At 40.3% G+C, this 17,222-nt stretch overlaps 1 protein-coding gene across 9 annotated transcripts in view; it reads left to right on the top strand.

Annotated features, from left to right (window-relative positions):
• LOC143018296 (uncharacterized) overlaps positions 1-17,222 on the top strand; it is a 78,775-nt gene that overhangs the window by 26,120 nt on the left and 35,433 nt on the right. For 5 of the 9 annotated variants that reach the window (XM_076173636.1, XM_076173634.1, XM_076173638.1 and 2 more), the window contains 10 exons: positions 552-902; positions 2,110-2,490; positions 3,996-4,376; positions 5,298-5,657; positions 5,912-6,304; positions 7,701-8,081; positions 9,447-9,827; positions 11,048-11,428; positions 14,644-15,024; positions 16,409-16,834. In XM_076173636.1, the coding sequence (XP_076029751.1) occupies positions 552-902; positions 2,110-2,490; positions 3,996-4,376; positions 5,298-5,657; positions 5,912-6,304; positions 7,701-8,081; positions 9,447-9,827; positions 11,048-11,428; positions 14,644-15,024; positions 16,409-16,834 (3,816 nt within the window). The remainder of the gene's footprint in view (positions 1-551; positions 903-2,109; positions 2,491-3,995; positions 4,377-5,297; positions 5,658-5,911; positions 6,305-7,700; positions 8,082-9,446; positions 9,828-11,047; positions 11,429-14,643; positions 15,025-16,408; positions 16,835-17,222) is intronic. The other 4 variants (XM_076173635.1, XM_076173640.1, XM_076173639.1 and 1 more) reach the window with 4 other exon arrangements.

Raw genomic sequence — 17,222 nt, 5'->3', positions numbered from 1 at the left:
GCTTTGTGATACAGAGTTTCAGTAAAGGAAATGAGGAACTGAATTGCAATAACAAAGCAGACCAACAGACCTCTCAGGTCCGATAAAAAAAAAAGATAAAACAGTAAGCACCCAAACAGCCTAATGAAATGAATTTGAGGAACACTTATATGAGAGTAGGATGGAAGGCAGGAGAGAGAGAAATATTATGAATACCTGCAATAGATTGTGGTATTGTATTCACAACCATCAGCAATTACTTGTATCTGAGAAGTAGTTTCCATCATCAGGATCCATGTGCGTAGTGATGGGCTTGTTTGTAACTATGGAGACCAAATGTTCCTCTGAACACTCTTGGCCATTTGACAAACAAGAGGCTCCCGAGCATTCAGAGCATGGGTTAGAGTCCTAAGCTACCAACAAGCCCATCACTAAACAGCAATGTCCTAAGGAAAGAAGATACTCCTGAGATACGTGGAATTGCCAATAATGGTGATGATAGTAAATAATTATTAATTTTGCACGTCATAGAATCTGTCATGATACTCACAAGTGCATTAACTACTTTGAAGGTGGAGAGTTTAAAGAAACGGATTCAAGTTTTGAACGAAGAAAAAACCAGAATTGAAACTGAAAATGGTAAACTCTATCATACTCAGTCTCAACTTGTAGATGAGAAGGAGGAGCTTGCGACCAGAGTAACAAAATTGTTAGAGGAACAGTTTTTGATCAAGACTGAAGCTACTACAGAGAAAAAATCATTGACTAGACTGAATAAAGAACAGCTCTTTGAGTTCAATGAAAAGTTACAGAAGTGTCAAGAGAATTGGAAGTCAGAAGTAGGGTCTTTGAAAGAACTAATTACTCGAAAGGAAAACCTCTTGGCAGAGGGGGAGAAAAATATTTTAGCTATGCAGACTCAGGTATGATATGGAACTTCCAGTACTAGTCTTCTTTACCCTATGTTAGATCGGGTTTTCTATGTCATTGTTGCATTGGTACTGTACATGCATGATGAAAGTGCATGTGTCGGAAGTGATTTGCAATGATAGGAAAGTAGATCAATCTCTTGCCCCAGGTCTCTTGTAGGAGACCCGTGACCCCCCATGTGAATGTCTAGTCTTGCTTGGTAATCTTTGGCATGTTTTTGTCACATTCTCTGTTCTTTTAAGGTAGTTATCGCACTTGGATTTCATATTAAATGGAGTTATGTATTCTGCTCGCATTGCATGTTCACAGTGCACAAGATACAAAGATAAACACAGCTTTTTAGACACAGAGGAATTATCTAAATTGTTTTGGATAATGCATACATATACCAAAGGCTTTTCCCCCTTACAAGGGAGGTAGCCAAAAAACAAAGGCATAAAAACCACTCCCACCCATTCCATGCCCAACATACTCCACTCCCCTCTACCCTCTTCCCTTTGATATCAAATACATACCCATGCATATACCAAGGGCTTTTTCCTCTCTTACAAGGGAGGTAGCCATAGTCAAAAGGCATAATTTCACTCGTACCCATTTCATTCCCACCCACTCCACTCCCATTCACCACCCCTCCCTCCCTCTCTCCCTCCCTCCCTCTTTTCTTGGCTCCACCTGGATGACTGGTCATCCCTGCTTGAAGGAATTTCTTGTCTGTTGAGGGTGGTCGTTGGTTTAATGAAATGGCTTTGCTGTCGATGTGCTGTGTCTTGCAGTACTACTTCTGACCCAGGGCAGTGGGTGAGATGCAGGGATGACCTGTCATCCAGGAGGATTCAAGAAAAGTGGGAGGGGGATGGAATGGGTGGGAGTGGTTTTTATGCCTTTTTTTTTTTTTTTTTTTTTTTTTTTTTTTTTGGCTACCTCCCTTGAAAGGGGAAAAAAGCCTTTGGTATATGTATGTATTTCTCAAGTAGATAAAGGGGCAGAGTATAATGAAGCAATGGGGGTAAACCAGTTTTGGCTACCAGGTCCTGCTCTGGAGATGCTGTGTCTTGCTGCATTGCCTCTGGCCTGAGCAGCAGTTGTAACGAATGAATGAAAACTAACCAATTACTCAGTTATTCAAGAGTCTACTGCAGAACAAAGATCCCTTCCTATCTTTCCCATAATCAGATTATAAGGTTATACTTTGACTTGCAGGTACAAGATTTGCAAATCCAGCTTGAGACAACGTTAAAGGAGAAGGAAGACTTGACATCCGAGAAGGTTGCTTTGGAAGGAGTGAAAGCCGTGTTAGAGAACGAGAAGGAAAGAATCAATAACCAGATGTCCAGCCTTACTGGAGAATTGCAAAGCACAAAAGGTCAGCTCTCAGTGCACGTAGAGAAGATTGAAGCACTCGTGAAGGAGAAAGAGGACCTTGTGAAGATCAAGGAGGTGGAAGAGATGAAAATGAAGGAAGAAATTCAGAAGATGAGTGAGCAGATGAAGAACCAAGTTGCTTCTTCTGAAAATTATGCGTCTGAAAAAGAGAAGATTCTTCAAGAAATTAGCAAGAAGAATGTTGACCTTCAGTCTCAGGTACCAGATTCATTTTTTTTTTCTCCTCCTCCTCCTCCTCCTCCTCCTCCTCCTCCTCCTCCTCCTCCTCCTCCTCCTCCTCCTCCTCCTCCTCCTCCTCCTCCTTCTCCTCCTCCTCCTCTCAAAAAGGAAAGGGTCACCCGTAGACGACACATGGTATACACAAAAACACATTCACACTCGGATCACTAAATACATACATACATATACCAAGGCTTTTTCCCCCTTACAAGGGGGGTAGCCAAAAAGAAAAAGGCATAAAATCATTCCCACCCATTCCATCCCTGAATACACTCCACACCCCTTCACCCTCCCTCTTATCTTAGCACCTCCTGAATGACGGGTCACTAAATAAGCTCTACAATAGAGGATCACTAAATAAGCTCTGCAATAGAGGCCAAACTCAATACTTTCTCCCAAAAAATACAGACATCAACCCCACAGAACTATTCTTCTCAGGACGCCATCCAGCTCTAAGGCAGCACCATTACAGAATAGGATTGACCACAGAATCAAACTATCCCTGATGCATCCACCACACAGAAGACACCACACTACCCCATCCACTTGATTACTACTACTGCTACTGCTGATGCTTCTACTACTACTACTACTACTACTACTACTACTACTATTACTACTTTTTTTTTCTAATAAGACCTCCATCCTGATACTGCTGCTGATGCTACTACTGCTACTACTGCTGCTGATGCTGCTACTGCTACTACTACTACTGCTGCTACTACTACTACTACTATCTACTACTATCTACTACTATCTACTACTACTACTAGTACTAGTAGCCAATGACAGATACATCTGCACTAATATGATTCAGACAACATTCCAGTATTTTTTACCAAAGAGACGTGTAGGAGGGTTTGGGGACTGTTGAAGGATTCCCAGTCAGTGAAATTTTATTTCTGACCCAGGGCAGTGGGCGAGATGCAGGAATGACCCGTCATCTAGGAGGAGCCAAGAAAAGAGAGAGGGAGGGAGGGGTGGTGGAGAGGAGTGGAGTATGTGGGGATGAAATGGGTGGGAGTGGATTTATGTCTTTGACATATACCAACAGCTTTTCTGGAGGGCTACCCCTAGTGTAAGGGGGAAAAAGCCTTTGGTATATGTATGTATGTACTTTTGCTACCTCCCTTGTAAAGGGGAAAAGCTGTTGGTATATGTATGTATGAAACTTCAGGAATACATATGTGTATCCAATGGCCCTTTCTCCTTTATAAGAGGGTGGCCAGCTTGAGGTAATTATTACCTTTCCTTTAATCATTATGTGTAATAGTATCTTTCAAGTTATTAGTATTTTAGACTTTGTCTTTGTCTATAATCTTGATGGCATATTTGTAGAAATCAGCTTTGTTAACATATTTGCTTGCTGGATTATTTTATTTATTTATTTACTTATTATGTATGTATTTATTTTTGTGTCATCTTAAGCTGAAGCTGGTTTATTTGATTTATTTATTGATTTTTTTCATATTTATTCTCTCAAGGTGGAGAATTACATCGCAAGATTGAATACATTAGAACAAGAAGCAAAGGACCTGAAGACAGAAAATGTTACATTGCTAGAGGTCCAAGCTACTTTAGTGAACGAGAAAACAGCTGTTGCCAACCAGATGTCAGATATGTCAAACGAGTTGAAAAATATGAAGAACCAGCTCTCCGAAGAGGTGCATAAATATGAGACCATCTTGAAGGTAAAGGAGGCACAGATGGAGGTGTGTGACAAGGAAGAGAAGAAGTGGAGGGAACAAGTAGAAGTTTTGCAGAATAAGATCTGTGACCAGACTGCCAGTTTAGAAGCTTCTGCTGATGAAAAAGAGAAAATCCTCAAGGAAGTTAAAGCACAAAGTGAGGACCTTATGTCAAAGGTAAGTTGATCAAACATCTTCAAGATGTAGCTTAGTATCCCAACAACATACCCATCCAAAAGTACATTCATACACATATCATATAATCCAATACTTCAGTAATCACCCCCCTCAACTGCATCCTGCCAAAAGGGTGATATTATTTTATGGTCTCTGGTGAATAATGGAACAATGTCTGCAATGATGGTCCCTATTAGGAGTATTCCTGCAAGATGGATGTCAGAGAGAATCGTGTCCCTATTGCCCATTTACTTATACAAAACCTGTCAACACACTCATCTCCATCTGAAGTTGCACCCAAGAGGGGCTGACATTCTCTGTCTTCAGGTTGGACATGAAATATATCAATGTCAACTTAAACTGGAGTGTTGGGTACAAGAGGAATGTCTGTTGAGCAGGGAAGAGAGATGGCAAGAGATAGTTGTAAGTGGAGACTGGTTATGAATGGATGATAAGTTGATGTGGCCCAAAGGGATTTCTTCTCGTCTGTTTTGAAAAGTGTTGAATGGATGGGAGAGGCTTGCCGTTTAATTAAGCAGTAAACCAATTTCAGCTGTTAGGGCCTGCTGTGGAGGTGTTGTTTCTTGCTGCATCACTTCCAGAGCTGGGCACGTTACTCAGTGCGTTCTACTTTAGTATGGCCATAGTTAGGGCTCCCAAACTATTAAAGCTTAAGAGAGAGGTTCATACTGAAATAAAAGTCCAGTAAGCCACATACTATACCAAAGAAAAATTTCATCGGCCACATACTATACCAGGACCTATATTGCTTTAATAGTTTGGGAGCGCTAACTGCAGCCAAACTAAAGCGGAACACACCGAGGAACACACCCAGCTCTGATTATTTCTACAGAGAGGGAAGTGTATTAGAAATGTATCGTAGGATGAAAAATTTAATTGGTCATTAATCTTTTATTCCAGCTGGAGAACACAGAGTCAAAAGTTGTGAACCTGAAGAAAGAGAACGAATCCCTTCATGAAGCTCAGACGAGGTTGCTGAGTGAGCATGAATCTCTTAGCACCAAGGTTTCTGAATATGAAGAAGAGATGAGCAGCGTTAAGAAACAGCTAACTGATCAGGTTCAGCGTTATGAAATGGTATCATCTGAAAAAGAAGAAATGCAGAAGTCATATGAAGTGAAATTGTCAGAGATTAATGATACTTTACAAAAGGTAGAAGAAGAGTCTAAGAAACAAGAAAGTTCTTTGCAAGCTATGGTTGCTGAAAAGGAATTGATGATTGAAGAAATTAAATCCGAAAAGTGCAGACTGCAAAACAAGGTAGGAATTCTTCACTTCATGTTTAGAGGTGGCAAGGAAGAGCATTTTGAAGTTGTAGATAAGTTGTTTGTAGGTCTTCAGAGAGGTGAGGACTGGTTTCAACTTTCTTGTTTCATTTGTTTTTTTGGGGGGGGATGAATCAACTGTTGGGTGATTAAACAAGCAAGTCCCTTTCATGGGAAATTTTCCTTTGTGTGAAAAACAATATATCAGGCTTGCACATTTTGGTATTTAGCAATTTATTTTCTCTTTAGATGGAGAGTGTCAAGACGGAAGTGGAGAGAATTACTGAGGAGAAGGCCAATTTGAGCAAGGAAATGGAAAATCTGCACAATAAACGGAATCACCTCGAGAATGAAAAGGAAGAAGCTGGAGCCCAGGTGTCAAAAATGTCTGAGGAACTCGCAAGCCTCAAGAAGCAACTGTCTGAACAAGCTCAGAAGTACGAGATAGTCTTGAAGGAAAAGGATGAAGTGAAAAGGGCCAAGGACGAGGAGGAGGAGAGATTAAAGGAAGAGGTGCACAAGATACAGGAGGAGATGAAGACCCAGTCTGCCTCATCTGGAGCCTACATTGCTGAAAAAGACAAAATTTTGGAAGAATTGAGAGAGAAAAACAAAACCCTTCAGACTGAGGTACTAAACGGGGTAGGATGAAATTAAATATTGTTTGGAGAGTTAAGATGGTGTAGGTGATGGAGAGATGATAATGGAAAAAAAGGCAATAAAAGGATGATGGGTAAATTATTTTAGGGAGTTCCTAAATGTGAAGGAGGATAGGTAGGGAAAGGTAGTTGCAGTGGGAAGCACTAAGAAAATGAGTGATGAATGAAGAAAATGGAGGAGAAATAATGAAAAATGGGGGTGAAAGCAGTTATTGAAATGATGAGAGCAGGTAAGGCACCTGGGTTAGATGGGTGTTATACAGAATGTCTAAAAGAAAAGGGATATACAGTGATAGTGGACTGTGGTGAGGTTTAATGTTTGTCGAAAAGAGGGTAGAGTGCCGTATAATTCCGCTTTACGAGGGAAATTGGGACAAGTGTGAGTGGTAGTTTCAGAGTGGTTGGGAGGGTTTTGATTGAGAGGATTAGGAGAGGAACAGAGGGAGTAATTGGTGAGGAACAGTGTGAGTTTAGGATAGGTAGGGATTGCGTGGATCAGATTATTGTGGTAAGGCAGATATGTGAGAAAGCTTTAGGAAAAGGTAAGGATTTTTTTTTTTTTCCCTCCCTTTCCTTTTATGGATTTGGAAAAGGGTTTCATTCCTCAACAGACATTCCCCTCTTCCCCAAAGCCCCCTTCACCCCATCCATCCACCTCATCCTAGGACATCCCCTCATGTTCACTCCCTCCACATCTGCCTTCCATACCTCTTTTACTAGTCTTTCTTCACTCATTCTTTCCATGTGTCCAAACCATCCTAATATTCTTTCATCAACCCTATCTCCCAAATCCTTTTTCACCCCTGTTCTCCTCACCTCCTCATTTCTCACTCTATCTAGCCTAGTAACCCCCACCATACTTCTCAGACACCTCATCTCAAACACATTCAAATGAAGCGGCCTTGCTGTGGATGTACTGTGTCTTGCGACACTGCTTCTGACCCAGGGCGGTGGGCAGGGTGCAGGGATGACCCGTCATCCAGGAGGTGCTTAGATGAGAGGGAGGGTGGGAGGGGTGTGGAGTGTATTTAGGGATGAAATGGGTGGGAGTGTTTTTGTGCCTTTCCCTTTTTGGCTACCTCCCTTGTAAGGGGGAAAAAGCCTTGGTATATGTATGTATGTGTATATATATATGTGTATGTGTATATATATATATATATATATTTGAATATATATGTATATATATATATGTGTATGTGTATATATATATATATATATATATATATATATATATATATATATATATATATATATATATATATATATATATATATATATATATATATATATATATATATATATGTTCTATATAGGTCATATTAATAAATTTCTAAATGACATATGTTTAGTTACATGTGAAATGATTTTTTTTACTCCAGATGGAAAGTGTCAGGGTTGAAGTGGACAAATTGATTGAAGAGAAGTTAAATCTTTCCAAGGAAATAAAAGATCTGCAAGAGAAGCAAACTCATCTTGAGAGAGAAAAAGAAGGAACTAGCATCGAAGTGTCTAAAATGTGCGAAGAGCTTCATAGCCTCAAAAACCAACTTTCCGAAGAAACGCAGAATCACGAGACGGTCTTGAAGTTGAAGAATGAAGAGATGAAGATCATGAAAATGGAGGAAGAGAGATTACAGAGAGAGCTACACACGGTACAGGAGGAGATCAAGAATCAAGGTGCCTCTTCTGAAGCCTCGTTAGCTGAAAGAGAGAAAACTGTAGAAGAAATGAAAATCAGAAATGCAGAGCTTCAGTCGGAGGTTTGTTGAACAGTAACATTTGAAATTTCTTATTAGGATTATGATGTTATATTGTACATGAGGAAAATGTGAAGATTGTATTGCCATTTAATTTCATAATACTATGCAACACAACCATACAAAAGCATATACACACTAAGTCACAAAAGAAGCACTCCAAGACAAACCAACAAACTCTTTATTCCATCAAACTCGCTTTCATGTCGAACAAGAACTGCATAAGCATGACTGTATTTGGGCTACCATCCAACTTTAGAATGGTACCAACACCGAATACGCTTGCCCCAGATGCATCACTACACAGAAGACAATGAACACATCCTGCATTGCCTTAAGAACATAAGAATGAAGGAGACTGCAAGAGACCATAAGGCCTATACTAGGCAGCTCCATATCCATCACCATCTGTCATCCCCATCCATAAAGTTGTCTAATCATTTCTTTAAACAACTGATAGTTTCAGCGCTTACTACATGGTTAATAAGTTTATTCCATTCATCATTCTAGCTTTATCAATATGAGACAATATCTCTTAAATGAGTGACTTGCGGGCCAAGCCAGTGGAAGTGGCTGTTGTTGGTTACCTGGCTGCTATGGGTCTTCTACTAGAGACCTGGAGCTACAGATTGATTGATTTCATAGTAGTTTTATCTATCTGTATACCAAGGGCTTTATCCCCCATACAGGGGAGGTAGCTAAGTCAAAGACACAACCACTCCCATCCATCATCCCTTTCCCTCTCATCTTACCTCCTCCTGGATGTTGTGTCATCCCTGTCTCTTGTGCACTGCCTGGGTCAGAGGCAATGCAGCAAGACACAACACATCCAAATGAGGGCTGCTTCACTTACACTGTCACCTCCCCTCCCTCTCCTCATACTGAAAACAGAGAAGATGGAGGAGAAATCCCTTCAGGCTGCATCAAAGTATCATCCATACACAACCATCCTCTATTCAACACATAATGGAAGACTGCATTGTACTTAATCATGCTCGCAAACAACACAACATATGTTCTATAAAGGATTTGTAGGAAAACCGTGTTCTGGCCATGACTTTCCTTGGGGAGACAGGACTGCTTAGACAGACATTCTAGGGAACGATGACAACAACAACAACAACTCAGCCCTATCCCCTGCCTACTCCCTTAATTTCACTCTCCTCCTAATTTCTCTTGGTTCAGGTAAATGCACTCATCCAACCATTCCTATCTAGTACATAAATTTCTCTTGAATAAAAATCCAGCAGATTGGAAACACATAAGCTTCCTTTCCTGGAAGCTGAATTGATGTGTGTGTGTATGGGTACATACATGCATGTGTGCTTTACATGTATGTGCTTACTGTATTTCTGTGCTTATTCTCAGATGGAGAGTGTCAAGGCCAAAATGAACAAAGTGATTGAAGAGAAAACAAACTTGGATAATGAAATGGAAAATATACAGAAGAAGCAGGTTCATCTTGAGAATGAAAAGAAGGAAAGTGGCATCCAGGTGGCTGAAATGTCTGAAGAGCTTGAAAGCCTGAGGAACCAGCTCTCTGAACAAGCACAGAAATATGAAACAGTCCTGAAGGAGAAAGATGAAGTGGTGAAGGCCAAGGAAGAGGAGAGAGAAAAATTGAAGGAAGAGCTGCTTCAGGTACAAGAGGAAGTCAAGACTCAAGCTGCCTCGTCGGGTGCCTGCATTGCCCAAAGAGAGAAAACTCTTGAGGAAACACAAACAAGATGTGCTAACCTTCAATCAGAGGTATGTTGAATTTTGCAACAATATTTGGTATTCTTATACAGATGGTTTCAGCCTTCTTGAGTGGATTTTATGCCTTTGTTTTTTTGGCTACCTCCCTTGTAAGGGGGAAAAAGTCGTTGATATATGTATATATATGTATGTATGTGTAATAATACCACTTTGAAAAAAAAGAAGAAAGGTGACCGAACGTTTTCGTCTATTTAAGACATTTTCAATTTTTTTTGAAAATGTCTTAAATAGACGAAAATTTTCGGTCACCTTTCATTTTATTTTCCAAGTGGTTTTATTACACATTTTGTGAATCACGTATTTTTGTGATTTATTCGCATATATGTATATATATGTATGTTATAAAGATAATGTCTATGTACCAAAGGCTTCTTCCCATTTACCAGAGAGGTAGCCAAAGTCAAAAGGCATATACCCACTCCCATCCACCACCCCTCCCTCCCTTCCTCTCATCGTAGCTCCTCATGGATAATTGGTCATCCCTATATCCTGCCCAGTGCCCTGGGTCAGAAGCATTATAAAAAATAAAGTCAGTGCTCATTCGTTTGTTCTCTTTCACCTGTGTATTTTGAAAACCATAGAAAATATGATGAAGCTAGTTTAGAGAGAATGGAGGTTACGTAGGTACGACTACAATAAATATAATCAAGATGCCGACGTCGGCATCATCGCGTACCCACTTGCTCCTCATGATGCCTATGTAGGCGTCACCGTATGGAAGTGGTTAAGAGAAGAATATTAAAAGGGTTAAAAATTTCTTACGAGACTATAGGTGGAGGTAGAATGTAGATTGAGAGAAGCAAGTAAATGCTTTAGGGGATTAAAAAATGTAATTAGAAATTTCAGCAAAATAAAATCTTATGTGTTCCGTGATAATTTTTGAGGTATATTATCATATATTTTCTCTAGATCAAGATAAATGCAGTCCATCCAACCATCTCTATCTTGAATATAAAATCAGTAGATTGGAAATGCATGATCTTTCTTTCCTGATGCTGGATTGGTGTGTATTTACCTAGCTATATGGGAAGGGGAGCTATGCTCATGGTGACCCGTCTTTGTATCTCACAACATCTAGTTTGTTCATAAATTCATGTATGGTGTTTGCACACACTATTGTTTTGTCCAGTTTGTGTGCGTGCACACAGGAACATGCATGCATATGTGTTTTATATGTACATACCGTGAATTTTTTTTTTTTTTTTTTATAGATGGAGAGTGTCAAGGCCAAAATGAACAAACTGATTGAAGAGAAAACAAATCTGGATAATGAAATGGAAAATATACAGAAGAAGCAGGTTCATCTTGAGAATGAAAAGAAGGAAAGTGGCATCCAGGTGGCTGAAATGTCTGAAGAGCTTGAAAGCCTGAGGAACCAGCTCTCTGAACAAGCACAGAAATATGAAACAGTCCTGAAGGAGAAAGATGAAGTGGTGAAGGCCAAGGAAGTGGAGAGAGAAAAATTGAAGGAAGAGCTGCTTCAGGTACAAGAGGAAGTCAAGACTCAAGCTGCCTCATCGGGTGCCTGCATTGCCGAAAGAGAGAAAACACTTGAGGAAACACATGCAAGATGTGCTAACCTTCAATCAGAGGTATGATGAATTTTGCAACAATATTTGGTATTCTTATAAAGATGGTTTCATCCTTCTTGAGTGGATTTTATGCCTTTTTTTTTTTTTTTTTGGCTACCTCCCTTGTAAGGGGAAAAAAGTCGATATATATATATATGTATATGTAGGTATGTATGTGTAATAAAACCACTTTGAAAATATAATGAAAGGTGACCAAACGTTTTCGTCTATTTAAGACATTTAAATTTTTTTTTTTTAATGTCTTAAATAGACGAAAATTTTCGGTCACCTTTCATTTTATTTTCCAAGTGGTTTTATTACACATTTTGTGAATCACGTGTTTTTGTGATTTATTCGCATAGATATATATATATATGTATGTTATAAAGATAATGTCTATGTACCAAAGGCTTCTTCCCCCTTACCAGAGAGGTAGCCAAAGTCAAAAGGCATATACCCACTCCCATCCACCACCCCTCCCTCCCTTCCTCTCATCTTAGCTCCTCATGGATAATTGGTCATCCCTATATCCCGCCCAGTGCCCTGGGATGTAGCAAGACACAGCACATCTGTAGCATGGCCACTTCACTTAATTGGTGACCATCTCCTCCCCTCTCCACCCCATCTTACAAAAAAAAGGGGGGGGGCACATGGGGGAGAAATTCATTCAGGCTGTGTCAAAATATCATTCACACATAACCACTCCCAAACCCCCCACCCCACCCCACCCCCACCCACTCCCATGCATCACAGAATCATATATACACAGTCACTCTCCATTCACCCCGATCTCCCACCACCTCCCTTCCCTGCTCAGCATACCATTCATCCATCCGTCTCATCCTTGGTTGCCCCCTCATGTTCACTCCCTCCACCTCTGCCTTCCACACCTCTTTTACTAATCTTTCTTCACTCATTCTTTCCATGTGTCCAGACCATCCCAAACTTCTTTCCTCAACCCTATCTCCCAACTTCCTTTCCAACCCTGTTCTCCTCCTCACCTCCTTGTTTCTCATTCTATCCAACCTTGTAACCCATACCATACTACTCAGACATTTCACCTCAAACTCGTTTAAACGTTTCCTCTGTGCCCCATATAGTGCTGTGAGCACAATCACCCCTTCATATAATCTCTGCATCCATTCCCAAATGCCTATTTCTCATTCAATTTTTTAATCCCCCATGACACTTGCTTCTCTCAATCTACAATTTACCTCCACCTCCACTCCTCCCTCTCCAGCCACATGTGACCCGAAGAACCTCTAAAGCTATCCACTTCCATCAGTCTCTCTCCTTTAAGACTTTCTTCCAAGATACAATGGTGACAAATGTTAGAAGGTCAGGACTTGGGGTTTATGTTGCCTATGTAGTTCCGCTTCACATGGGAAAAGGGGACTAATGTGATTGTAGTAGTTTTAGAGGGTTCATTCTGTTGTGTAGTTGGAAAAGGTTACAGGAGGGTTTTAATTTAGGGGATTAGGAGAGGAACAGAGGGAGTAATTGATGAAGAGCAGTGTGGATTTAGGATCAGATTTTTGTGGCAAGGCAGATTTGTGATAAGGCTTTGGCAAAAGATTTTCTTTTTTTTGGGGGGGGTTTCATGGTTTTGAAAAAGGCTTATGACGGTAGACAGGAAGGTACTGGGAGGTATTGCAGATATATGGGATTGAGAGAAGAATGTTAAAAGGGATCAAAATTTCTTACGAGACTATAGGTGGAGGTAGAATGTAGATTGAGAGAAGCAAATAAATGCCTTAAGGGATTAAAAAAAGTAATTAGAAATTTCAGCAAAATCTCTATTAATTCTTACGTGTTTCATGATAATTTTTGAGGTACATTATCATATTCTTTCTCTAGATCCAGGTAAATGCAGTCCATCCAGCCATCTCTATCTAGTACATAGATTTCCCTTGAATATAAAATCACTAGATTGTGATGAGGAGGGGTGTGGAGTGTATTTAGGGATGAAATGGGTGGGAGTGTTTTTATGCCTTTCCCTTTTTGGCTACCTCCCTTGAAAGGGGGAAAAAGCCTTGGTATATGTATGTGTATGTATGTATAAAATCACTAGATTGGAAACCCATGATCTTTCTTTCCTGAAGCTGAATTGGTGTGTATGTACATACATACATATACCAAGGCTTTTTCCCCCTTACTAGGGAGGTAGCCAAAAAGGAAAAGGCATAAAATCATTCCCACCCATTCCATCCCTGAAAACACTCCACACCCCTCCACCCTCCCTCCCATCTTAGCACCTACTAGATGACGGGTCATCCCTGTACCCTGTCCACTGCCCTGGGTCAGAAGCAGTGTCGCAAGACACAGCACATCCACAGCAAGGCCACTTCATTAAATCGGCGACCCCCCCTCTCCGTCCCCCCATATAAAGGAGAGGACGGGGAGAAATCCCTTCGGGCTGCATCAAAATTTTGCTCACACATCCATTCCACCTCATGCATCACAACATCTTCCATATACAACCATTCTCCATTCACCCCTGTCCTCTGTCTTCTCCCATCCTTCCTCAACAGACATTCCATTCTTCCCCAAAGCCTCCTTCACCCCATCCATCCATCTCATCCTAGGACGTCCCCTCATGTTCACTCCCTCCACATCTGCCTTCCATACCTCCTTTACTAGTCTTTCTTCACTCATTCTTTCCATGTGTCCAAACCATCCTAATACTCTTTCATCAACCCAATCTCCCAACTCCCTTTCCACCCATGTTCTCCTCCTCACCTCCTCATTTCTCACTCTATCCAGCCTAGTAACCCCCATCATACTTCTCAGACACTTCATCTCAAACACATTCAAGCCCCTTCTCTCTTCCTCTCTTATGTTCCATGTTTCTGCTTCATACAGTGCTGTTGGCACAATCACTCCTTCATACAGTCTCCTCTTAGCATCCATTCCCAAATTTCTATTCCTCATTACACTTTTTAATCCACCAAGGCATTTACTCGCTTCTCTCAATCTACATTCTACCTCCACCTTTACTTCACCTTTTCCTGCCACATTTGCACCCAAGGTGTGTATTTACCTAGTTATTTTATATGGGAAGGGGAGCTATGCTCATGGTGACCCATCTTTGTATCTCACAACATCTAGTTTGTTCTTAAATTCATGTATGGTGTTTGCACACACTATTGTTTTGTTCAATTTGTGTGTGTGCACACAGGAACATGCATACATGTGTTTTATATGTACTTACTGTGAATGTTTCTGTTTTTTCTCAGATGGAGAATGTCAAGGCCAAAATGAACAAACTGATTGAAGAGAGAACAAACTTGGATAATGAAATGGAAAATATACAGAAGAAGCAGGTTCATCTTGAGAATGAAAAGAAGGAAAGTGGCATCCAGGTGGCTGAAATGTCTGAAGAGCTTGAAAGCCTGAGGAACCAGCTCTCTGAACAAGCACAGAAATATGAAACAGTCCTGAAGGAGAAAGATGAAGTGGTGAAGGCCAAGGAAGAGGAGAGAGAGAAATTGAAGGAAGAGCTGCTTCAGGTACAAGAGGAGATCAAGACTCAAACTGCCTCGTCGGGTGCCTGCATTGCCGAAAGAGAGAAAACTCTTGAGGAAACGCAGACAAGATGTGCTAACCTTCAATCAGAGGTATGTTGAATTTTGCAACAATATTTGGTATTTTTGTAAAGATACAATGGTGTCTTGTGACACTGCTTCTGACCCAGGGCAGTGGACGGGATGCAGGGATGACCTGTCATCCAGGAGGTGCCAAGATTAGAGGGAGGGAGGAGGGTGAAGGGGAGTGGAATATATAGGAAATGGAATGGGTGGGAGTGGTTTCTATGCCTTTTTCTTTTTGGCTACCCCCCATGTAAGGGGGAAAAGCCTTGGTATATGTATGTATGTAAAGATACAATGGTGACAAATATTAGAAGGTTGGGACTTAGGCTTTATGTATCAGTTGTACAAAAACCAACAGAAGGGAAAAGACATAACTGGACTAACTAAAGTTTTTGAAAATCTCTACAGATAATTAGTAGGCATTAGGGTGTTTAGAGCTAGAAAATATATAATTCAAATCTGGGATGGACAGAAGAAGGTTTGAACAGGATGAAATATATGTATAAACCAAATGGGGGAATATAAGATAGTTTTAGATTTGTGAATTGATACTAGGTAAATACATGTACAGTGGGAAACACTAAAAACAATGAAGTTCAAATAATGATGTGATCATTTTAGATGGACGAAGGAGAGATGAGATCAGGATTTGATTAATTCAGTTATGAAGGATGCTGGCTGGCCAAGTGGGGTAGTGTGTTGCCATTTGCGACAAAAGTCAAGGTGATGGTGGTTCGAACCTATCACCAGCAAGTTGAACCAAGGGTATGGTTCATTAAGTTTCACACTACAAAGTCCTCTGTAAGGAACAGTCCTAGCTTCCTCATAGAGGGGAGTTTCATGACATTGAAAGAAATCATTGATTATCAGAGTTTCAAGTGGATGAGGAAAAGGGTAAACCAGCTCCAGCTGTCAGCCCCTAACCTGGAAGGCATTGTGTCTTGCTGCATTGATTTTAACTTGAATATTATGGCTGGGATAGGAACAACTTTTCATCCATGAGGTGTTAGGGAGGTGAATGGATTTTGGATGGTTGTGTGGTTTGACTTATATATATATATATATATGTATATATATATATATATATATATATGTATATATATATATATATATATATATATATATATATATATATAGTATATATATATATATATTTATATATAAACAGACATACATACATACATACACTAATGCATAAAAGTATAGTATAGGAAGTATCCTCTATAAGGAGCTAAGAAAAGAGGGAAACCAAGGTGGTGGAATGGGTGGGGGGAGAGGGTGCATTCCTTGACTTGGCTACCCCCCCTTATAAAGGGGAAGAAGCCCTTGGTATATAATGCATATCACTGAAATATTTCAGATCAAAGGAGAAGCCCTTGGTATATAATGCATATCACTTGAAATATTTCAGATCAAAGTAGTTCAGTCCCAAGTTGAGAATTTAAATCAAGAGAAGACTTCTCTACATGAAAAATTGATGAATCTGATGACTGAGCATGAAGCTTTGTCAGTGAAATCTTCCGCAAACGAAGAAGAGTTGGGCAGTGTGAAGGTACAGCTGACAGAACAGGTTCAGTTGAATGAAAAGATGGCAACAGAGAATGCAACTGCACTTACGGCAAATGAACAGAAGTACTCCGAGTTGACTCAGAAATTGAAAACTGTAGAAGAAGAATCCAAAAAGGTTGAAAGTTCATTACAAGATATAATTACCGATAAGGAGAAGATAATCGAAGACTTGAAGGAAAAATACGAGAAGCAGATTGCTGAATTAACTGCTGCTCTTGATGGTGCCAAGTTAAAATCTGACGAGTACATGAATTCCATCAATGGGAAGGTAAGTACCAAAGTGCCCTGTGCTTTTTGTAGTTTCTATCTATATAAGCAAGTTTCTTGGCTGAATCCAGAGACTAGGTATAATCCCTTTGGGATCATATGTCCTTGAGGTGGTATAGCAATGCCTTGCATCTGGAATATTGTGTTATTGTTTAAGGATTATCAATGTGGGGCAGTATAGGATGAGGTGTTCCAGTGTCTGGTCTATGTGGTTGCACCATGGGAAGGACCGAGACAGCCAATGGTGGACTTGTTTTGGGGGTTATGTGACCGGAGAAAACTGAAAGTAAACGTGGACAAAAAAAAGGTGATGAGATGTGTAAGGGGAGGGTGGCATTGAGTAGGAGATGAATTTTAATGGAGAGAGGCTAGAGGAAGTGAAGAGCTCT

This window comes from Oratosquilla oratoria, chromosome 34 (assembly GCF_046742065.1).
Source record: "Oratosquilla oratoria isolate Oo_2021 chromosome 34, ASM4674206v1, whole genome shotgun sequence".
Taxonomy (NCBI): Eukaryota; Metazoa; Arthropoda; class Malacostraca; order Stomatopoda; family Squillidae; genus Oratosquilla; species Oratosquilla oratoria.
The sequence above is the reverse complement of the archived record's forward strand: the minus strand, read 5'-3'. Positions and strand labels throughout refer to the sequence as shown.